The following is a 23989-nucleotide window of genomic DNA, read 5'->3' as shown; positions in this document are numbered from 1 at the left end:
TTGTGACAAAATCACACCTGGTTCCCCCCTCTCAGGTTTAAGAGCTCAAGCAGTCCCTTGGTTTATTGGGGGGCTGTGGATAATTAAAAGATGGGAGATGCCCGGAGTGGCAGCGAAGAAAGACTCATGACGAAGCAGACAGGCTAGAACTCATTTTGAAGCCTGCTCTGTTGCAGTGATGGCAGCAAAGAAACAAAATTTCTCTGCTGCCATTGCATCTCCATAGTGAAGATCTGCAGAAAACTGGGTGATCAAGGATCTTTTGAGTTCTGGCCAAAAGAAGAAAGTGGACTGCTTTGCAACCTGCTTTTATCATTTTACTAAGCAGTTTTCCAATAAAATCTCTCACATCTGCTCTGACTTGGAGGCTACATTAGCAGCACAAGATTGAATGGCCCAATGCGGGGTTGAGGGGAGCTGATTTGTCCAGTTCTGTGGGCTAGCTTTCAGCTTGTGCACTCTTGAGAATGAGACCATTCACCTTGTACAAGCCTTGTTCCTCCTGGCTGCTTAAATCTGCTGGGAAAGAGGGGATGGATTGAATCTGGGAGACAATAAATGCCTTCCTGAGCAACAGAGTGGTCACTGCCGTGTTGAAGTGGACAGTAATGCATTTACTCCAAAAGAAACCTACTGTAGATCCAGGAGAGTTGAATCACTACCATTCAGTCTCAAATATACAATTATTGAGCAAAGTGATTAAATGAGTGGTAGGTGGCCAACCTAAGGAATGCCTGGATGAAGTAAATGGTTTGCATTCATTTCAGTCTGGATTCAGACCTGATTATGGGAAACAGCCTTGAGTACCCTTGTGGATGACATCTGCTGGAAGACAGAGGGAGAGTGAATACTGATCTTCTTGGCAACTTTTGATGCCATAAATCTTGGTACCCTGGATTGCCTTTCAGGAGTGGAACTGGAAGGCACTGTTCTGCAATGGTTTTGGTGCTACCAGAGTGTCATGCTGCTCGACTGCTGCTCTGCCCATTGGCCTACAGAGTTCCCTAAGGTTCCATCTTCTCCATGCTGTTCAACATCTGTGTAAAGCCACTGGGAGAGATAATCTGGAGGTTTAGGCTGGCATCGATTTGCGAATGACACTCAGTTCTACCTTATGCTACCAATGGATCCCAGAGAGGCTGTGAAAACTGAGCAGATGAGTGAAGGCAGTTTTGGGGGTGGATGAAGACTAGCAATCTGAAACTTAATCTTGACCAAACCAAAGTGATACTGGTGAAGGGAATGTCTGGGCCAGAAAATGGGTTGTTCCCTGTTGTGGATGAGGTTGCCAGCTTCCTAAAGGAAAAAGTTTGCAGCTGGGGAGTACTCATGGACCCAGACCTCCTGGTGGCAGTGGTGGCCAGGGTTGTTTTTCATTAGTTGGTTGGTGAGCCAGCTGCAGCCCTTCCTGGGGAGGAAAGTTCATACCACTGTTGTGCATGCCCCGATAATCTAAATTAGATTACTGCAATTTGCTCTATGTGGGTCTGCCCTTGACAACTGGCTGAAAGCTACAGTTGGTGCAGAATGCTGCAGACAAGAGTATTAACTTGAGTGGATCCTAAGGACCATATGACTTTAGTCTTGTTTAGTCTTCACTGGTTTCCAATTAGCTTCCAGACTTAGTTCAAGATGCTGATATTAACTTTTAAAGCTCTGAATGGCATAGGACCACTACTGTGAGGATCACTACTATATGAGCCTACCAATTCACTTTCGTTGCCCTTGCCATGTAAGGCTAAACTAGTGACAACTCAAGAAAGGGCTTTCTCAGTCATGGCACCAAAACTCAAGAACTCCCTTCTGAGAGTCATTTGTTTCCTTCTCTGGCTGTCTTTCATCAGTGGATGAAGGCACTCCCTATAACAGTTATTGGCCTTCATCCCTGGTTCTGGGGTATGTTTGTGTTTCTATTTAATTATTTTATAATATAATTTTTATTATGTTTTTACTGATTCAAATAGTCTAACCTTTCCATATTTGACACCTTGAGGACGCTGATCAGGTATAAGGTGGTGTAAAAATGTTTTAAATACAATTATTGAGGTTAATCCAGTTAAACCATTATAGAAGTAAGGGGATTGCCTATATGTATATCCATCGGTTCACCATAGATTTTTGCAAGGGGAATCAAATGAAAATGCAAGTGTAATTTGCATACATCAGCATTCACAACTGTTGGTTTGTAGATGGTGATTGCAAATATATGGAATGCTGGATTTACAATATGGCACACTTTACCTCAGACAAAATATGTGGCACAGGTCTGTCCAGAGAACCAGCACACACACACTCAGTAGTCATTTGGGATTCCAATAAGTTTTACTTACCAATCAAAATCCTGGCCCCAATACCTCTTGTTCACTCGAGTGTTGGAAGTAGGATATCATTATTGCAGTTGTAAGAATATGAAATTTACTACTTCAAGTGATTTGAATGTCACCAGCAGCATACCTGAATAAATTGTACATCAAGGCAGAAACACTGCCATCAAAGAGAGCAGCATAATAAAATTGATCAAATGTGTGGCATACTATGCAAAAGAAATGGCAGGACAGTGTGGATGGACTGGTTTTACAGGTTGGCATTTGGTGCATCTAAGTAAATCTGCACACAAGGGCTACACCCAGCACTATGATTAACTCTGAAAGGGAAAAAAATGAAACAAGTAATTTCAAGTGGCACATTTTTTTTCTGAATGGCTGGTTCAGTTCAAGAAATGGTTGCAGGCGAGGGTGCTTTTATACCTACTTAAAGGCCATGCATCTCTAATAGTCCTTATTGCTATGACCATTGAGAAACCAGACCCAACTACAAGGTATGACTTAAAATATTGGGACATCTATCTGCTTGTTTTCAAAGTTCTTTACTGTTTTATTTTAACAATTTACAAAATGTAATGAAAATAGTCATAGGAAAATATGTATTCATGCAACTGGTCAGATAATTGAATCACAATCAGTTGAAAAGTTGTATGTTCTACTACATGAATAATTAAAACTGTGCCTTACACAGATGTAAACATTAGTAAAGACAGATAGTTCTTGGCAAAAGGATATAGTGTTTTCTCTTGATTGACATATCTTTTGTTAACATGTTCAAAAGCAACTTTTCTCAATGCCATTTTATGATGTGTAAAATAAAGGCCCCACAACATCTTATTAGCATGGACTGGTGAGACAATGGGAACACGCTTGCCCGCCAGATATACATGCATGTGTTGCTTCTGAATAGCGTGCAGGCTGGCTCTAGCCAGCTTTTCCACAGTTGCTGACAGGAGAAAGCCACCGTGATATCTGCATGAACAAAAACTATATGTGACTAGAGCTTTAATAAAAAGGGGAATGGAAGAAGATTTAGCAAATAAGTTGGCTGGATCTAATAATCTATGTTCAAAATATCCCAGCAATGTAAACAGTTACCCCAATGTTCAATGGGTCATCAGTCACACACTTTGAGAGTAATGTGTTTTGGTCTTTCCAATGGATAAAGCAGGAAGCAGTAATCTTGCTCTCAACATTGAGTGGCTATTTGTAGTAGTTCAGCATGAATTTAGATAAGATATTAACCAAATGACATTAAAATTTCACATAGGTTAATAGGGCAATATACAGTAGTACATCCATTAATCAAATATAATAAATGCATATAGTACTACATTACAGGGCTACACAATTTATTAGAAGTATATTAAATCAATTTAAACAGTGTGTCACATCACAGAGATTATATAGAATATTTCTGCATTCACTTATATGGTAATATATACAGCTGGATTATATAAAATGGTATGCACACAACTTCAGAGCATACCAAACTGATCATAGAAGGGAAAAATACTGAAAGATTCAGTCTTCCACAGTTCTTGTCTTCTGGTTTTAAGCTGGTGCACCAATTGCTCTCCAAAATATAAACTGAAGGCAAAGAAACAAATGGTGCAGAGGGAAACAAATTATTTAATAATTTCTGCAACCCCTATGCATTTTGTGTGTAGTTTTGTCAAGGAGAATCAGATTCTTTTTGGTAACATCCCAATGCATATATTAAAGCAAGACAATGCATGCATAGGGATGTTTACTACAAAGCACCTGAAAGGTTCCCTTCTGACAAAATTACATGTGCAACTTGTAGGGGTTGTAAAAATTATTAAAGAATTTACTTCATTCTTTTGTTTCCTTGCCTTTGTTTTGTCTTGCTGCGGCCTCCTTTTTTTCTCTAAAATGTGAAGCCTTGTAAAAAATATTATGGTCCTGAAGAAATAGGAAGTTTTTCCAACAATGCTAGTTTAGATTTCAAGTTTAAAGTAAATGGAGGTAATATGGTGAAATTCAAAGTAATCCCAGTAGTCCCAGAAATCTGTGCAAGGATGCGGTGGGTCGTCTTGTAATGTGACACCTGGACAGCATCCATCTCCATAAGAATGTGTGTGTATGAAAGCATTAACTCATCACCTGGTTTCAGGTCTTCCCGTTTGTCATACCTACAACAGAACAAACAATTAACTATTGCAAAAAAAGCATTAAAATACAATTGCCCTGTTCAAAAGATCCCTAGCTCTGTGTACAGTGCCAAGGCTTATAAGATCTCTTTTCTGAGAATACTCCATCCCCTACCAAGCTACTCCTAAAACTGTATAAGAACAACATCACTGTGTATGTGCTTCTAAAAGACAGTTGGTTATAGAACATTCCAGATAGTACAGAAAATAATCTTTGAACTTTAAATAAAGCTCTGGTGCAGGCATCAGTTCCAACATGAAGTGTTTCAATTGTGATCGTGACAGAAAAGAGATACTGAAAACACCATTTTGAAGCTTTTATGGCTACTGTGGAGCCTCTACATAATATGTAGTGCCAGAAGCTACATGTGGCTCTTTGACATGCCACCCAATGCTCTTCTGAGCACTATTTTCCAGTGCAGCAATGATCCTATGTTTCATGAAAGTGGCAAGGCCCTTGTCCAGAAGTGTTTGTGATTAGCAGATGGTTCCTTCCTTGAAATAGCTATTGCCAGAGAAGTGGGTATGCTGAAAGCCTCATGCCAGGAATCAATGTAAATGTGACTCCTGGTTATAATTGTGAAAGTAGTTCTCTGTGAGCCATAGACTCACTGCTCTACATTATCTGAAGTCTACAATAGGGGTACAGTAGCAGTCTTTCCGCAATGAACAGAGCTAGAATACAAAACAGTAGGAGAAATCTGTACAACCTATAAGCTACAGAAGCAGGCTCAATTTGGTAACTGCTGCTATCTGCAGGAACAGGTAAACATAATTAGGGTTTCCATTTGAGTTATTGGTGATATAGGCCAGAAATGCATTTAGTTTATATATAGGCTTCTGTAGTGGAACACTCCTTTATTTTCTGAACACAGGTGAGAGCAAAGACGCTTAACACAGCACGAACATTTACTAAAACTGGATTTTATGTATTCCTCTCACATTACAAGCCAAGAGATTTGCTCTTAAGATTTAAATACCCTCTTTGAACTCAGTGAATAATAGTTCCTCTTGTGTTAATTTTTTGAAGTTGGATGTGGACATCATTGCCAATCCAACTTGGCAGTTTGTAATAAGCAACAGGATACTTTCCTTCATTAACTGTTGCCCACAACCAGTTCAGGTGCATCTACTTTTGAGTTTAGACTTCCCTTATCGAAGAGAATGTGATTAACTCCTTTTGAGCTTTGCTATCTTCACGTCAACTGGAAATTACAGATAAACTCAACAGTTAAGATTCAGACTTCTGGAATGTAAAGATGTAGCACTGCCTCAGTCACAAGTCCTGTCTAACAGTCCTTTGAACTCTTGTATATCTATTAAAATTTCTGAGTTTTGTCCCATTGTGGTTACAGATAAAGCTAATATTCAGTGACCAACCTGAATTAGTAAGACAAGAGTTGTGCAGTCCACCTTTACAAAACCCAACAGATGGGGCACAAAACTCTGTACAGTTTCTCCCAAAAATGTATATGGATTATGAGGGTTCTTTAGATAGGATCAAGAAGTCAGGATGACAGTTATCAAATGTTTACACTTCCATATTTTTTTTAAAAGTGATTTCTAAACAAAATAATTCTCTACTTTGGAGAAAATAAAAAATGTATTTCTTCTACTTTCTTAAAATTCAAAGCAGCTTCCAAAAGTGTTACAAACATTTACAGCATAATCCAGAGCTGAGGTGGTCAGGGAAGGCACTGCTTGAGTGCCACTCTGCCTGCTCCACAGGGCTTTTCTGCAGTGTGAGAAGCCCAAATATTTTTTAAAAAAACAGCAGCCCTGCTCTCCATTGAGAATACAGATATGCCACGAAAATCACAGCTTTGCCAACGTACGAGGGCTGCTCTGGAGGCCGACTAAGGTCAGTTCCACCCCCACAGAATGTTAGCATAGCTAGGGGCAGTGCGCAAGCACCGGGTACTGGCAGATTTGCCTCTCTGACAGTGTAAGTGCCCTGGAGAAGGTTTTTACACCAGCAGAAGCCTGTGCTACATCCAGAGGGGGATTCTCCCCGCTCCTGCTTGTGCTGTTAAACTCTTATCACACAAGAATGAGACCAGGAACAGGAAAAAAAATTGATTGTAAAGTGGTTTTATTTTGAGATATTTTAAATGATCATTATGTATTTTATTTTTTTCTAACAAAAGTGCCTGGAAATTTCTAGTTTTTAATTTGATAGTTGTTGTCACGATGCAATAAAGGCACAACTAGATAAAGCAAACAAAAAAAAGTACTTCTGGATCTTAAAAACTTGACAATACTCCTCTAGGACAGTGATGGCGAACCTTTTTGAGACCGAGTGCCCAAATTGCAACCCCAAACCCGCTTATTTATCGCAAAGTGCCAACATGGCAATTTAATCTGAATACTGAGATTTTAGTTTAGAAAAAACTGTTGGCTCCTAGGCATGTGTTACTCGGGAGTAAGCTTGGTGGTAGTCGGTGGCTTACCTTTGAAGCAACCGAGCAACTATTCCAATGGGCGAATCACGACCTTAGGAGGGTTTACTCAGAAGCAAGCCCCACTGCCAGCAACCAAGCTTACTCCCAGGTAAAGGATTGCGCTTTAGTTCTTTGCATGAAAATCAGTGGGGTTTAACAGCGCTTAACAGGATTACCTACACTGCTTCCCCAAAAATAGGTCTTAGGTTTAATGCCAATAATCGAGCCCAGTGGCCCAGGCCAGCCTAGATTGGGGGGGGGGGCACTCTGTGTGAGCGTGCCCACAGAGAGGGCTCTGAGTGCCACCTCTGGCACCCATGCCATAGGTTCGCCACCACTGCTCTAGGAGAATGAGGCAGTAACTCAATCAAAAGTTATAGTCATGCAACCATCACAAAGAAGGCTGTACTACCCTGAACTGTCACTTCAGAAAGCCACGGTACCTTGAGAGGGCTCCACAAAAACAAGTAAAGCAGCTCACAGAAAGCCACATTCACAATTACCATTAACCAAAAGAGCTACATTTACTTCCACCAGCATGAACCCTGAATCTCAGGGAGGTTACCACTTACTGATTCCTCTAACAGCAACTGTTTCACAGTGAGAACCAAATGCCAACCCCAACCCTACTGGACAACTTGGGACATTCCTGAAACTTGGGACAAGTGCCATATTGGAAACAGTGTTCAGAAGAGCCACACATGACTCAAGATACTGAGTTAGCACCACTGGTGTGAAGTACAGGCAGATGGGTACATGAGATAATCCTTTAGATACCAGGGCCAATTAGGTCAAAACCAATTAATAACCAATGTAGTTATCCAAGGATATTATCTCTGCAGCATTCCACCATGTTTTTGAACAGCTGAAGTTTTAAAGATATCCTTCAAAAGTAGCTCCATACAGAGTACATTACACACACAAAAAAATCATGAGGTACCGTACTAACTGGGGCCAACCCTAATTAGCCTCTGCTTAGTCTGTCATCCAGGTCAGATAAGCCTCTAGAATCTCCAAGAGACCACATCTGCTAGAATCCTGTAACCACTGTGAAAGTCCAAGCCTGAGCAGAAACAGTTCTAAGTAACGTGGGGTGGGGGTGGGGGGAATCGTTAATATTCCTTCATCTAATTATTGGCACTGCCTTGTGGACACCATATAGGTGAAGGTGGTTCCACAGACATGAAGATCCCCAGGCTGTGAAGGGGTTTAAAGGTAAACACTAACACCTAGAAATGGACACAGAAGCAAACTAAAAACCAATCTTAAACTTGGGGTAACATGTTCGTAACACTCCCAGCTCCCACTTTCTATGCCATCTGTAGAATAGATAGAGTTTTCTTCAGGGGCAGATCCACATACCATACTTTACATCAGCACAGTTTCAATAAGATCATCGTATGGATTAGTGTGATCAGTTAAGTAAACTGAGGCTGAAAAAAGGCAACAATTTCTGGCCATTCAAAGTTAACAATAATGTCCAAAATAGCAGAGAACACACTTCTGCGGATTTTAGTTTTGCAAGCTGATCACGAGGCAGAAGTCTCCTTAGAGACTTCATTCAGGCTGCCAGGTAGCATATGAGATTCATCTACCAATTGTAGCTGAAAGTCTGGGCAGGTTATTAGCAAAACTGAGCACCTGCCAACTCCTCAAGCAATACTTTGCTTCTGGATACTACAATAGCTGTTATTAAGATGGAAGCTTCAGTGCATACTATTATTCTAAAATTCCCTACATGGATAAATCCTTTCATCCTGATGCAAGGACTACAAAGGCTGGGATGGCACAGCCTGCCTTGAATTAGCATTCATGCCAAGCTGGTTGCAGTTAAGTCTCTGGACAAAGTTAATCAAGTACCTGTCATTTTTTTCCCTTGAGGCCAATCTGGGCATGGCAATGAAATGGTTCAGATGTCGCCGATGAATCACTGAGGATATTTAAATGCTCCAGTCATAAATGCTGGATTGTTTACTTAAGAGCATAACCAACAAATCACCAATGTGGTGCCCCTGGCTGCTGTGGAGTCCCCGTATACATTTCCTGGTGTTACCTTGCTTCTGCCCCAAGCCATTTTTTCTCCAGTGTAAACAGTCAATCCAGGCTATCTTTCAGTTCACTTGAGTTGAAGGTAGCTTAGAAAGAGCCAGCTGGTATTAACTTTATTTTGAGGTGGTGCCCATTAAGAAACAACTGGCGACATTATGGAAGGATTTTTGTTGCTTGGAATCTGCCAAGATTTTGTGACTGGACCCCAACCCCCATGGAAGCCAGTTTTTGATTGATGCCACTGCCATGGCAGCTATTTGTTTATTGCACCTGCTACTTGTTCTTTACATTTTACATTCCAAATGTTCACTCAGATTCAACTAGTTTGGGGACCCCTGGCATAGACAGTTAGTGCAGTGGTTAGCATGTCAGACTAGGATCCAAGAGACCCAGGCCTAAATCCCACATTCAGGCCTGAATCCCACAATCCTACCTCACAGGATTGTGGAAAAGATAAAATCGAGAAGAAATAATGTTAAGTGACATAAGGGAGAAAAATCAGGGTGCAAATTAAGTAAACCAATAAACTTACATGCATCTATTTTAAAGATTACTAATTTTGTTTCTGAGATTTATTCTAACATATCTTAAAAATGAAATGCTCCCCAGTTATAGAAACAATTCAGATCTTACCACAATACTTTTTTGTTGAAATTCTATTAACTCAATTAAACCAGTTTTTTCACATTTGGAATTTCAAATTCTTGGCTTCTAGATAATGGTGGGAATCTAGGTACATCCACCCATTACTTAAAAGAAGCAACTATTTACTGCTATGCATATCTTGTCAAACTTATGGAGCATATCTGACAAACGACAGTGGGCTTCCTCCCCCCATTTTTTTCCCAATTCTCAGTGATGAGAGAGCAAATAAAGCACATGGGACAAGGCAACACCCTCAAGGAGCCTCCTGTCACACCACACAGGAAGGGACAATGGTTGAAACAAAGGCAGTATGACATTTATATACTGCTTCCAACCTGACGGGAAATGGCCTGGCTAGGTCTTGCAAAGCGCCAAGTGGCATGACACTAATGAGACAGCTTTCAACTTGATCACCTCTATTCTCTCCACAATATGAAGGAGCATCCATCAGGGTACTCTCTGCTTGTAACTCCTCTGTAGTGACTCTGACCTTGGGAAGTAGCACCAATCAGGTCAAAAGTGGTAAGCAGAAACACAAGGACGACTTTTGCCAGCCTCAGATATGTCTCTTGACACAGTATTTTTTACTCCCTCGCCTTCTCTGAGGCAGATTGCTTGGGAGTCTGAGGATAAGGCCCTTCCTGTGGCAACAAGAACAAACCTATCAGCTGCTTCTTTGACAATCCTCTGAGATTTATCAAGATTTGGAGAGAACACTGGGCATTATCCTTGTTTTGACAAGAACACTGGACAGCAATCATCACATATCTAGGAAAGGTCATGAAGAAAAAACAGAAAAAAATTATCTAAAAGGAAAACAACTTCTGCTTCTTACTTCCAATTAGAATTGACTTGCAAAAATCGAGAGACTCCAGTTTGTGCTGAGGCAGCATCAATGTGAACAGAAACATCTGAAAAGAGAACAAACTGTACCTCAAGAAAGAAATACATGACATCATTATATAGTATATAATGGAAGGACCAACAAACAGAAGTATGAGTGTTTCTGCAATATCCTCTGCAGGAACAATATACTAAACTGTCCATGTGGATACAGTCTGTCCATTTCACTTGCATAAGTTTTCTCTCAAACACTCCAAATGAAATGTAAAACAAGAAACACATCTGCTTGTTAGCACTTCTTCAGTACTGAGGACAGATACCAGTCTGCAAAAGCTTTTGTGAAAATCTGTCTTGGACAGTATTTCCCCATAATCCCAGTTCTAAAAACTAATCCATGTGATTCTAGTAGAATCCACAAGAGACTTAAAATGGTCACAATAAAGAACACGAGTGAAAAAGGAAGAGGCAGGACTTGAAGGGAAGGAGTGAGGAGGGGATGGGGAGTGGGCTGGCAATGAAGGAAACACACTTCACCCTCATCATAGAATGAGCTGAGAACTTTTGGAGAACTGTCAGGTGTGTTAGGATGAACTTTTTTTTTTGGTCAACTGAAAACCTTCTTTCAGAGATCTCTTATAAGGTTTGTTTCAGCCTTAGAGGAGCTGTGGGATTTCACTCACTTGATGGTCTGCACAGATGTTTGTTGGGAACACTCTACATGTATAGTTCTTGCATAGAGAACTGGTTTGGCCTATAAGACCCCTTCCAACTCAACTACTCTTGCTACTGAGCTCTAGTCAGATTTCCCCACAAGCACTTCAATCTTGCTGCCATCCTGCTGCTTTCAAGTTCCTTGAAGGACCTCTCAGCAGACTGTGACAGTTCCTTCCTCTGCCAAACAGTTCTTCATGTCACTACAAATAATCACTGTGGTTCTTGTCTGAGTCAACGACTCTGGCCCACACTCTATTATAACTATTCTATCAACACAGCATTACACCATCATGGAGAACAAAGTTGTAAGCTGCTTTGAAGCTCCACTGGGGAGAAAAGTAAGCTATTAATATTTGAATGAATAAAAAAGCAGTTTTGAGAGGGGAGGATTCACTTATCTCAAATAGGACTCAAGAGAAGTGATCAACAAATGTTCAACAACAACCCTTCTTCTGCCATTTCTCTTCTCCAAATAGCACTCCTCCCAAACAGCTTTCCCCTCTCTTCCTCCCACCATTTCCAATATAAACTTTTACACTGTTTGGCCCAAGGACTGTCAAATATACAGGCTACAAGACTTCTGCAGTTTCACCTTAGCATTACGCACGTGTGCTTGGAGGCACCAACTGGTGAAGTTTTTGAACTGCGACTCCTCCAGGGTAATTGAAATGAGATACATAGAGTGACACTCCAGAGTAAGCAGCATTTGCTAGCAGGTGCACTACAACAAAGAGAGATCCCAATTTATACAGCCAAGATTTCTTATAATTGTTTAGTCTGTGGAGAGAACAAAAATTGCACCAGAGTCAGTGTTCTTTCCTCTGTAGCAGAAATCAGCAGTGGTAAGTTATAGGAGAGAATAATTATGAATTCTTCTAAAGAAGTCAAATTTGCACAAAATATCTTTATACTCATCCAATACCACTGAAGGGATTATATGGAAGAGCTAGGTGTTTAAACCTAGGTCTCCCAGATATCGGCTTACACTTGGAAGTCTTCCAATTACTTATCCGGAACAATGTTATTATTTACTAAGCTGCTCAATATTCCTCTGGAATAGTAAGAAACTTTGGTATTTTTCTATGCTTCATATTAACACCTCTGAGATATACCTGGAGACAACTTTGTTATCTGTAAGGACACCTCTTCAACATGTTTTATTGGCTACTATCTCCTTAATAGTACATAGCAATGATAGATCTTTTCTGGTGAACGGAAACATTTAATTGTAATTGACTGAAATTTCTGATACTTTGTAATTGGAGATAGCAGTTTACAGATTTACTTCCTTCATCTCTCAAGATCCAAAGAATATATGCACCTGAGAGTCACAGTAACCATTAGATGGTATGCAATTAATCAGGGGGACACATTTACAAACCACCCCTTGTATGCTTATAGAAATTCATTCTGCTCAAGTGCAGGACTCTTTAAATCCCAGCTAAATTAAATAGTCAGCTGGTGCATGTACTCCACGTACTATTATCAGTCCCTCCATCAGACTTTCTGTTGAACTTTCTGCAAAATCCAGTGCTGTTTCAGTACAATCCTAAGCAGTTGCATCCTTCTAAAGCCCATTAACTTCAATTGACTTGAAAGCTATAATTGTGTTTAAAACTGTCATTAGTATGAATAAATGTGACAAGCATACAATTGCAAACAATATTCAGTGCACAAATAAGTGTGTAAAATGCACAGAAAAATAACATTATAAATGTAGAAACAATATATCAAAAAGGAGTTAACACATATGACCATATAAGGATTGCCAGTCAAACTCCATTTTGATTAGATTCTTTATTTGATCGGCATCTGTGAAGGACCTTTTTTGGCTCCTAATTTTGAATAGCTAAAAACAAAATAAAAAAACAAGATAAAACTGAATTGATCTAATGAGGATTTACTCAAATCTAAGTGAATTTGAAATCCAATTTATTTATGCTTACAGATAATACTAAACTTACATTCGGGAGCAGCCTTTGGCAGCCACTATGTTGAAAACTGGAAAAGTGTATATGATAAACCGAAGTTCTTTATGAGGCAGAAATGAATACAAAAAAATAAAGCCAACTGTTGGTAGAATCAACACTCGGGTCCTTCTGTCCACTGTACCTAGTGGTATGAAAAGAATACTACACCCCAGACCTCGTGGCAAGGCTGAATAAAAATACCACATGAAAGGGGAGACCTTCAAGAGAAAAAAGAGTTAAGGATTCTTTAAAGCAGACATTGGTTTGTATTCTAACAGTTGCTTCTAACAAAAGGAGAGCACTTCTATTACGGGAGAGATTCTGCCCATTTGGCTCTTGACCTCCCCTTTGCCCACGGTGCTGTTCATGGGATCCCCAAGAATAAAGTTCCAGAAAGCTTAAGATCTCCAATGGAAGGAGGAAGTAGGAAAGTCCACCTATGCAAGCTTCACTCCACCAAAAAATATTTTTGAAAACACTTATCATTGCTATTCAAATTTGCCATTGAGAAAAATTATAATTTTGTATTTGGTTGGACTTCATTTTCTGTAATGGGGTTTTCCTCCAACAGGGAAACAGAAGGAAGCCTCTGGATCTAACCCAGTGCTGGACTCCTTAGGCCCGACAACCTTAGTACATGTCATCCAAAACGGGTAGACATTAGTGCATCTGCACAAATATAGAAAGATACACATACTCCCAATTTTCTCTTTTAGGCATAACAAAGTTTTGAGATACGTGAAGTTCAGCAGTTTGACTTTCACTGTTTTGCAGCACTCCAGCCACTTTCAAATAGCTGAATTGTTTCAGTGCTGCAGCAAAAAAGGTAACACTTGCTGAATGCCTTCCTTCTATGAAGCTGCTCAAGACACAGTGATAATGATACAAAAATGGAGTTCTACAGAAGTGCTGTGGAAATTATAAGCCATCTAAAGTTCAAGTCAGCTTCAAGCACAAAGAGCTTACATTTTTGTTGGCTACATTATCCCAGTTTCAATACTACAATTCAGAAATGTTTCCAAATAAGTGAGAAACTGGTCTTCTTTAACACTTTCTATTGAGCTCAGTAATATAACTGACATCCAAAACCTTCTCAGATAACCATGATGTAGACAACTGAAGATCTAATTAGTAATTAAGGATTCTGGATTGAAAAAGAAATTTCAAAACTGGGCCCAACAAAACCATCTCATCTGAACTATGGTTTCTCATACTACATTATTATGTTGGATATGGGGAAAAGTGTCACCCAGGATGGTTTTTTGATGGGTTTCTCTGTCAAAATCATAATTTAGCCATCTGTAATTAAATCTCCTGAATAAGACTTGCTGATTCAATTTAGGACATAGCTCAGTAGAACCTGTTTTACATATAGAATATTACAAATTCAATTCCCATCATCTCCAGATATTACTGACCATGATAGACCAATGATCTGAGTATAAGATAGCTTAGTATTTTATCATACATCCAACAGTTAAAGGATACACCCCAGTTAGAACTTTTATTTAAAACAGTGTTATACCAAAGCACTTTTCCTTCAGGCCATAGAACCTGCCTCCAAAACACAGAATCTGTGACCAGAGTTAATCCTATAAGAATGCAAAAGAGACAGAAAACAGAGAAACCTGTATTTTACTGCAATCTTTTTAATTCATATGTAAGCATACAGTGGGCCTGATCTGGATCATGGTTCACAGAAAGCCTTCAGACCAAACTGACACTGGTAGGAAGAAGATGTATATCCTACAATATCACCAGTGTTCTACTGGTCCACTCCACTACTTTGCACCATCTGAGTCACACTGTTGTTAACAAGAAGTCATTGGATCATAGATGTTTAGTGATGTAGAATGTAATCAGAAGATGAGTTTATAAGCTGCCCCAGTGTGTAAGACCTACTTTACAGTGGGCTTTCAGAGCAAGCCTAGAGGGTACACTAACCATACTCATAGATCACACGGAACATTCCATAGCAACTGGAACTTATGTAAAACCACACCCCTGCCCACACAATCTCCTTTACAACTGTCAGAGGAGATGGACAGAATATATCTGTCTTCAAATGTGCATGCATACTCTCCAGTTCATATAAGACACCTATGACTGAGTGTAAAGTGCATACAAAGAGCCATCTGCAAACCAGCCCTACAAGCATATGGGCTGAATTCAAAGTACAGGCACACTGCAGGTTCTCCCTTTTAAAAGAAAACCCATTTTGCTCATCTTCTAACATAAAATTGAGAACTTGTTTGTTTAACCACAGCACTAGACAGTTTTGGAAGGAGAACACAGGAACAAATCCTGCTGAGTTCAAAAGGACTTACCTAACCAAAAAGCTCCAGCAGGAATGGCATAGGAAAACATTTTCAGAATAGAGAGTCGTTTATTGAACAGGGTCACTAGAAGCATCAGGCCCAGAAAGATACAGAGTTCGGCTCTGAAGACAATAATCGCCAAAGCTGAGAACCAGATAAACTGGAATTGCCTTTGCTGCATCCATGATGTAACTGCCAGTAGAACTGGTTACAAAAAAACCCCCCAAATGAACAAAAACCTTGTGTTAAGGTCAGAAGTGTCAAGGTAGCTAACAACCATGTTTTTTAAAAGGAACCATAACAATAGTGTCTAAAGCTTCCATTGAAAATAGTCCCCATTAATCTGTAGCTAAAAGCTCATTTTAAATGAAAAAGATCCTGCATTTTCATCTAAAATTATCTAGATCTGGAGTCTAGAACCTATGGGTCAAGAACCCAATGTGTCTCAGTTCAGAACCAAATACAGGTCTTCATTAAAGAAAACAGTGTTAGGGCTGCAGAAAATTTACAGGTTATGAATCAGCATATATGAGTGATATAAAGTTGCATACCTTCGTTTATGCAAGAACAGTTTCTTACTCTGCCGCTGTAGATCCTTTGCTCTGAACTGGAATGCAGTTTGCCTCTTTACTTGTAAAAGGCTACAGAGTCTTGGTACCGGATCACAGACCACATCAGAAACTCTGTAAGTGGTGCTGAAATGGACAGTGTCCTTCTCCCCACCCCAACTTATCCTTATGATAAAACAGGGCTGTTGAAAGTTTTAATGGAAGGGTGGGTTCATATTTTGTGATACATACCAAATAGGCCATAGATAGTTTTGCAGGCAACAAATGCACTTGAACTAAGCCCTAGAGCACACCAGTTGGAGTGTTTGTTGTCTTTCCAAAAACTCTCTCAATGACCCACCGAATATGGTATCTTCCACTGAATATTAGGTTGTATCCAGAGGTGGGATCCAACCAGTTCTCACCACTTCTCTAGAAGTGGTTACTAATTTTTTCTGAGTGCCAAGAAGGGGTTACTAAAGCAACCTCCCTGCCCAATAGGAACTGGAGGTGTGTGTGTGTGGCGATGCCACTATTTGAATCCCACCACCACCGGAACCTGTTATTAAATTTTTTGGATCCCACCACTGGTTGTATCCAAGCATGCCATTCTCATGATGGAGAAGTAGAGATTAATTGTCACTAATTAGGCTCTCTTACTGAACACCTCCATGTTCTTCAGCAAAAACTGGAGATGATCCATGGGCTATGGTGGTGATGGGAAGGGTACAGCTTTGCTGTCAAATCCATGTTCACAAGCAACTGTGATCTGGTTCACACTATATCACTGCAAGTAGACTGTACTTCCAGGATGGCATCAACGGAAATTTCAAATTTGCATCATACTTAGAAACTCAAGTTAGATTTATCAACCACAACCTCCAGGATGCCATTCATCTAGATGTTCCACACATGTGCTCTGAGCTCCTGTACTCTGGTGGTGTTTAACATTGACACCAAAAATTCTGCTATTCAGTCCTTGAAGCTAGTTCTGCTAAAAAATCCTGAAGCCGTTTTTTTCCATGATGTTTTACAGAGATACTGCTTTATGACTGGTCACCCCTGACCTGGAGAGCTCAGGCTAGCCCCATCTCAGAAACCAAGCAGGGTCAGTCCTGGCTAGTAATTGGATGGGAGACCACCAAGGAAGTCCACATTTGCTATGAAGAGGCAGACAATGGTTTGTTTCATGCCTTGAAATCCTTACGAAGTCACCATAAGCTGGCTGCAACTTGACAGCACACACACCCTTGAAACTATACAATATTTCCATCAAAAGAAAAGGTTTGCTATAATAACTTACCAACAGGAAGGGCAAACATGTTTGGAAGGGTCCGAGTACAATAAAACATCAGGTGAAACTGAGTCGCAGTGATTAGACAGAAAACCACAGACACGGTTGAACCAAACTGCTTCCTGACTTCTTTGTGCAACCGCCACAAGGCATAAATCACACACAGCCCCAGGCTTCCTCGAACTTAGATTAGAACAAAAAAGAAAATGGATTCATAATTGGTGGTGGAAACAGCAAAGCTGACAGTTACCTGACAAAAACATCTACATTAATTTGGCTATATAACATCACTAGAGACTACAGAGAATTAACATTAAAAGATATAGTCGAAGCAGAAAAAAATAGTCCTCACTGATTCAAGTAAGAGTTTGCATACCTATCAGTTGTGCATAAAACTTAGACATCTGAAACAGAGACAGTACATAGATGGCTGGGCTGGAAAGCAGGGCAATAAATATTGGACCAAGAAATGTTCTTGGGACAACTCCAGGAAATTCATGATGATCGTACTACAATTAAAGGAAACAAAAAACACAAAAGCAATCACAACTAGAAAACAACATTCATTCAGCAAGCAGACCAAGCTACATGCGAGCAAAGAGCTTGGAATCACCTACAGATTTAAAATTGTTATAACTTGGGACTCCACTCAGTTGGGGCACCCTATCCTTCCTGGACAAGGTGGAGAAGTCAGAGAAATTTTTGCCTACCTGGGAAGCCCAGGTGTCCCATTTGGAGGAACCCATGCCAGGGGAGTCATGTCTGCCAGGTATGGGAGCAGAAAGCCACCAGCCGAGGGTGAGCTGGTGGTTAGACATCTTGCAATTTGTAAAAAAAAATCTTTTGGACACTAGAAAAAGGGTTTCGAAGTGAAAGAGAAGGTGTATTATGACAGAAAGGGAGGTGGGTGTGATTGAGAAATTGTTCTCAAATGCGCTGGTTGTTATTTGTTTGGAGTGCAGAAACGGGGAGAAAAGTTGCAGAAATTGACTGAATAGAAAAGACACTACCATGAGGAAAAACAAATTAAGTGAAAAAGTAGTTAAAGATAAATGAGAAAGATCTGGAAAACAAAAGATAAACATTAAAGGAGGAATGTAACAAAACATGGAGGGAAATTAAGAGGAAAGTGATAGACTGGAGGACTGAGTAAACCATGAGAGAGCATAAGTGGAGAGAAGAAAGGTGGCGGAGAAGGGACTAGACTGATTATAGGTGACTATAAAGCAATACAATGTCAAAGTTAAGGAAATATTATATAATTAAGACTGAGAACAGAAATGGAAGCAAAAATAATTTCTTGGGACATTAATGGATCAAATTCACCTCAAAAAAGGGGAAAAAACCCTTTTCATTATTTAAGGAAAAATTATTTTGATTTGTTTGCAACAAACTCATATTAAGAAAAAAGAGAATGATTTGATAAATAAAAAGTTAGGGTAACATTTTGTATCAGAATATGATAAGAAAAAAGAGTTGTGATAATATATGCAAAAAAGGAGTATAGTCCCTCTTGAACATCCTCATATACAGGGTTTGTCAGAATATATGTTTGGTAAAGATTAGCAGCATCCTGGCTACCCTCTTAACACAATTTCTGTACTGCAGCCTTGGTGCACCAGTTCACACAATCAGTGTGGTCATTGTTCTCAGGAGGAGTCAGGAATGAGCTCATAAAATAAGTTCACAGAAGTAGCCAGATCTCTACTATTAGTCATTCAAATATTTCAACTTAGCACTAGTTCATATAATCAGCTTGTTTTTAGTTTTCAGAGATCGTCAGGAATAATCAAGTGGAGGATGTCACATTTGACTGACAAGCCATTAGTACCCTTCAGTCAAGTATTTCAGTTTAACTCGCCTGTGGGTTGATGGTTCCTAGCAGCGGCATAGCTACAATGGGAACATCCGGGGACAAATATCCCAGGCGTCTCCCATTGGGGGCGCAGAGAAATTTGGCCTCATTTTTAATTTTGGGGGTATTTTTAGTGTTTTTACTTTGTTGGCCAGCAGGGAGCGCAGTTTTTAGGTTAGCGGCACCAAGATTTTAGGCTATCATCAGGTGACACTCCTGATTATACCAGCCAAGTTTGGTTCAGGGGGTCCAAAGTTATGGATCCCCAAAGGGGGTGCCCTATCCTCCATTGTTTCCAATGGGAGCTAATAGTAGATGGAGCTACCATTTTGAGGGTCCATAACTTTGGACCCCCTGAATCAAACTTCACTAAACCTAGGTGGTATCATCAGGATAGTCTCCTGCTGATACCACCCAGGTTTGGGGAAGGTTGGTTAAGGGGGTCCAAAGTTATGGATCCCCAAAAGGGGTGCCCCCATCCCCCATTGTTTTTAATGGCAGATGATAGTACATGGGGCTACTCTTTTGAAGATCCATAACTTTGGACCCCCTGAACCAAACTTCACTAAGCCTGGATGGTTTCATCAGGAGAGTCTCCTGAAGATAGCCTAAAATTTTGGTACTGTCAGCTTAAACATTGCTCCCCTGACAGGCATCCTCAAATTTTCCCCAGGTTCTGTCTTTAAATCCACCCCCTTTGGAGTGGATTTAAAGGGAAAATCTGGGCTCCTTAGATTTAAAAAAATGAAGTATTGTTGAAGGGTTTCACAACCAGATTCAACTGGTAGTTGTGGGTTTTACAGGCTGTGTGGCCATGGTCTGGTAGATCTTGTTCCTAACATTTCACCTGCATCTTGGCTGGCATCTTAAGAGGTGTATCACAGAGAGAAGTCTGTTATAAGAGAAGTCTGGACACAGTGTATAACAGACTTCTCTCTGTGATACACCTCTGAAGATACCAGCCACAGATGCAGGTGAAACATTAGGAACAAGATCTACCAGACCATGGCCACGCAGCCCGGAAAACCCACAACAACCAACATTGAAAATGATGCTGTCTGGGGAGTGGGTGGGGAATCTACCCTGAAACAGCATCACTTTCAATGTTGTTTAAACTAGGGGGCCCAGAGTCTCCCTTTAAGGTGAATCTGGGCTCCCTAGTTTAAACAATATTGAAAGTGATCCTGTTTTGGGGTAGATTCTCCCTTTAAGGGGGATTTGAAAGGAGAATCAGGGCTCCCTAGTTAAAACAACATTGAAAATTATGCTGTTCTAGGGTGGATCCCCCCTCAAACAGCATCTCTTTCAATGTTGTTTAAACTAGGGAGCCCAGAGTCTCCCTTTAAGGTGTATTTAAAAGGAGAATCTGGGCTCTCTAGTTTAAACAACATTAAAAGTGATGCTGTTTCAGGGTGGATTCCCCCCTTCAAAAATAGAATTACTTTCAATGTTGTGTAAACTAGGGAGCCCTGGGTGTCTGTCAGATTTGTGTGTTGGGGCATGTTATATAATGTGATGGTGACTTTGAGATGACCTGGTGCAAAAAATGTTGTTTGGTCGTGGTGGGGGAGGGGAGCAACACTCAGATTTTCTCCCGGGCTCCATTTTCCCTAGCTACGCCTAGCTTTGGTTAAGAGAAAGACAAATTAAGGTGTCAAACCTTTGAAGTGACATCATGCTTTTCTCAATTAATACTCAACTGCATACATATGAACAATACATAAGAATTAAGTTCTTATCTTATTTGTTCACCACTTCCTCCTGTAGAAAAATATGTTTGAGTATACCTAAATGACTGACAGATGCCTTAAAATCCAACCAAGCGTGCAGCCAGATATATGTATATTTTTAAATGCTTTCATAAGACTGCAAGCTGCTGCAGGCACATCTGTGAAGGAATAGCATAACACACAAATAAGTATGTAGGGTTTATCCCTGAGGGTTAAATCCAGTGGCTTCGATTCTGTACCTTCCTTCTGCTTGCACAGTACTGCCCTCCTCTGCAGAGAATGTTGAATGCCATTCCTCCACCATTACATGTTTGCTGTGCATTCAAGACACATGAACAGCACAAAGTGTGGGAAGAACACTCCAAAATAAAGCATCACAGTTGCAAAGGGAGATAATGGAAAGCAGGCAGAATTCAAGTCCTTGTTTTCAGTCTTCTGCATCCACCTAGAAATCCAGGGCAGGATGAGTAACTCTGGAGTCTAACAATATGAAGCCATAATAGGGTTTAAAGATCATGCTGTGTGCAGTTCACTTTCTGCTGCAGAAAACCCCCAACTCAAAAGCATGTTCATAATAATTTTTAAAGAATGCCAAAAGCTTAATTTACCTTCTCCAAGTCCAATTTATGATACACAATGTCATGGATGGCCTGCAGGTTAAAGCTTTCCTCTACTTTTGTAAAAGGACAAATGGCTAAATGTGTGAAGGCTACTGCGATGATCAGGAAAAGCAGAAGGAACTGTCCTTTGGTGGTTTTCTTCTCAGCCATACTGGATCCAAAATTCCCATCTACATTATCATTGTGAGATAAATAGTGAAAAGAAGCATTTGAAAAATCCACAGTGTGGGCATAGGGAAGATCCCTTAGCCATAAGATTGATCATTCACTATGACTTTGTCACAGTCTATTCTAAAACATCACAGATAAATCAAGCATGTGCTCTGTGCTTGTTCTCGCACTGTAACATGGCCCACAGTCTCTTGCACTGTAACATGGCCCACAGTTCAGTCCTAAACACACTCTTTGGGAGCAAGCTCCATTGAGTAGATGTCAGTAGGATTCCAAAGAGTGTATTTAGGACAGCCCTGTAAGTCTTACCCAGCATTCTTTTCAAACTGTCTATGAGAAGCTTTAATCCTCACTATCAACAACAATGAAAAGCACCCATGTGACTGGTATTTCAGCAATGCTTATTATTCTCCATATATAATCTAATCCAGTGGTCTTCAACCCACAGCTTAGTCCCTCTTGGAGGTTGTTTCGTTGGATCAAGAGCATCGTACAGAATCACTTTTCTTGCTATCTTTCAGAAAGATGCCACACCACCTCTTCTCTCTGACTGCATCCAAAAAGGAGCAGCAAGACAGTAAAGTGAGGCCACTCAGCAATGAAAAGGATTTCTCCATGGTATGGTTCTGAGTAGTGTACATTGTCTGATGCTTGGCTCCCATATCCTTTTCCCTGCTCTTTTAGTCTACTGCCCACTATCCTGGCCTGGTTCTAACTCTGCTCCCTCCCCTCGGGCATTCAATTCTGTTGTCTTAGGACAGGGGTTGGCAACCTTTAACACCCAAAGAACCATTTGAACCCATTTTCCAAGGAAAAGAAAACACTTGGAGCCGCAAATACTTTTTGACATTTAAAATAACCCGCAGTTAGGGAGGACCCGCAGATGGGCGAGCAACAGCCGCAGAACAAAGGTAATGTAGCCCCGAGGAAGAGCTTCTCTGTCTCCGTGGCCCGTGGGCTCCTCGGCGGAGGTCGGAGCTGTTTTGCAGGGGCGATGTGAGGGAGGTGGCAGTAGAAGCGCTCCTGGTTTGTTGTTTTTCTCCCTGTTGAGGCTGCAGCGGGACTCGCAGGTATCCCCCTCCCCTCCGGATCTGAAGCCGTTGGCTCTCCAGAGAGAGAGAGGAGGAAGAAGAAAGGCGGGGATGAGGCCTGGAGCTGCCTGCGAGGGCCGAAGGGAAGGAAGGCTCCCCTCGTCCCCCCCCCCCCCCGCCCTCGATCCCTCGCCTTTTCGGCCACTAACCAGCCACGCAGAGCCACAGTACAAGGACGAAAGAGCCGCATGCGGCTACGGAGCCGCAAGTTGCAGACCCGTCTTAGGACTTCTTCTTTTGCAGATGAGGGAATCCCAATACTCTTTTCTTGCTAGGCTGAATTTGTTTGCAAGGATTAAAAAAAAACAGACATGAGAGGATTCAAACATGTGCAGTGATGCTCCTTGCACCTTTTCATGTTTCAAACAGAGGCCCATTCAGTATTATGCGGTTGTAATGTTCCGGAATGTGACTTAAGTCTGGACATTAAAAATTATTTACAAATGCACCGTCTTTGGAGGAAAAGATAGAGATATCAGCCTTGTTTTTGTCATGGCTCAACATCCGACAACCCGATTCCAATTTCCCTTCTCTCGTGTAAACCTGGCTCCGTGTTTAATTCTAAACGTTAATCCCGTTCACTACAAGAGATCCCAGTCTATTTTATTTCTTCCTCCTCACCATCCCAACAAGATTAAACTGAAGAGCAACGGACACGAAGGAAGTGGGCCGCCCAACCCTTTTAGAGACAAGCAATGCTTGTCCCACTCTCGATCCCTTCCTCCCTCCCTCCGCGCCCCCCACCCGGACTTACCCGCAAAGCCACCCACGTGGCCTCTCCAGACAGGGAACCCTACAAGTCACGTGACATCCGCAGCTCCGGCAAGAAGGCGGGGCCTGAAATTTTTGGGTGACAATTCTGTATTTAAATAGGGAACAAGGCGCTCATTGGCATCGTTGACGCTGGTAAATGAAACGCAACATTATTGTTGTTGTTGTTGTTCTTGTTTTTTGTCACGGAACAGCACTTCAAATTTGACCGGTCGGGGACTTGTTGCTTAATTCCCAGTTCAGAGGGAATTTCCCCCGCCGCTCACCTCCCTTTTAACATGGCGGGCAGAAATACATTCCCACGCATAAAGTGGCAGCTAAAGTAATACTTCCCCTGTCTTAACATGGCGGTCATGAATTCTTGCCCTGAATCAACATGGCAGCCAGGTAAACTTCCTCTGCATCCCTATCCTTCCTGCCTCCAGGTAGGC

The 23989-nt window shown here is 41.0% G+C and overlaps 1 protein-coding gene across 6 annotated transcripts; it reads right to left on the bottom strand.

The window, feature by feature from the left end:
* Positions 1 to 2853: 2853 nt before the first annotated feature.
* On the bottom strand, positions 2854 to 23942 carry ALG12 (ALG12 alpha-1,6-mannosyltransferase). Of its 6 annotated transcripts, XM_048499669.1 has the most exons (12): positions 23542 to 23941; positions 22937 to 23063; positions 22537 to 22802; positions 21514 to 21695; positions 17697 to 17829; positions 17330 to 17503; positions 15488 to 15682; positions 14649 to 14752; positions 13155 to 13378; positions 11798 to 11967; positions 10469 to 10544; positions 2854 to 4480 (listed from the first exon to the last, which is right to left on the bottom strand). In XM_048499669.1, exons 3-12 carry the CDS (start codon positions 22544 to 22546, stop codon positions 4243 to 4245), a joined length of 1506 nt encoding a protein of 501 aa, XP_048355626.1. In that variant the 5' UTR covers positions 22547 to 22802; positions 22937 to 23063; positions 23542 to 23941; the 3' UTR covers positions 2854 to 4242. The 6 variants fall into 6 exon arrangements, with proteins under 6 accessions (XP_048355626.1, XP_048355631.1, XP_048355629.1 ...); XM_048499674.1 differs by lacking the exon at positions 15488 to 15682 and having other exon boundaries at positions 23542 to 23942; XM_048499672.1 differs by lacking the exon at positions 22537 to 22802.
* Positions 23943 to 23989: the final 47 nt, after the last annotated feature.

This window comes from Sphaerodactylus townsendi, linkage group LG06, assembly GCF_021028975.2.
Source record: "Sphaerodactylus townsendi isolate TG3544 linkage group LG06, MPM_Stown_v2.3, whole genome shotgun sequence".
In the NCBI taxonomy this organism is placed as follows: Eukaryota; Metazoa; Chordata; class Lepidosauria; order Squamata; family Sphaerodactylidae; genus Sphaerodactylus; species Sphaerodactylus townsendi.
Note: the sequence above shows the minus strand (reverse complement) of the source record. Positions and strands in the feature narration are given on the sequence as shown.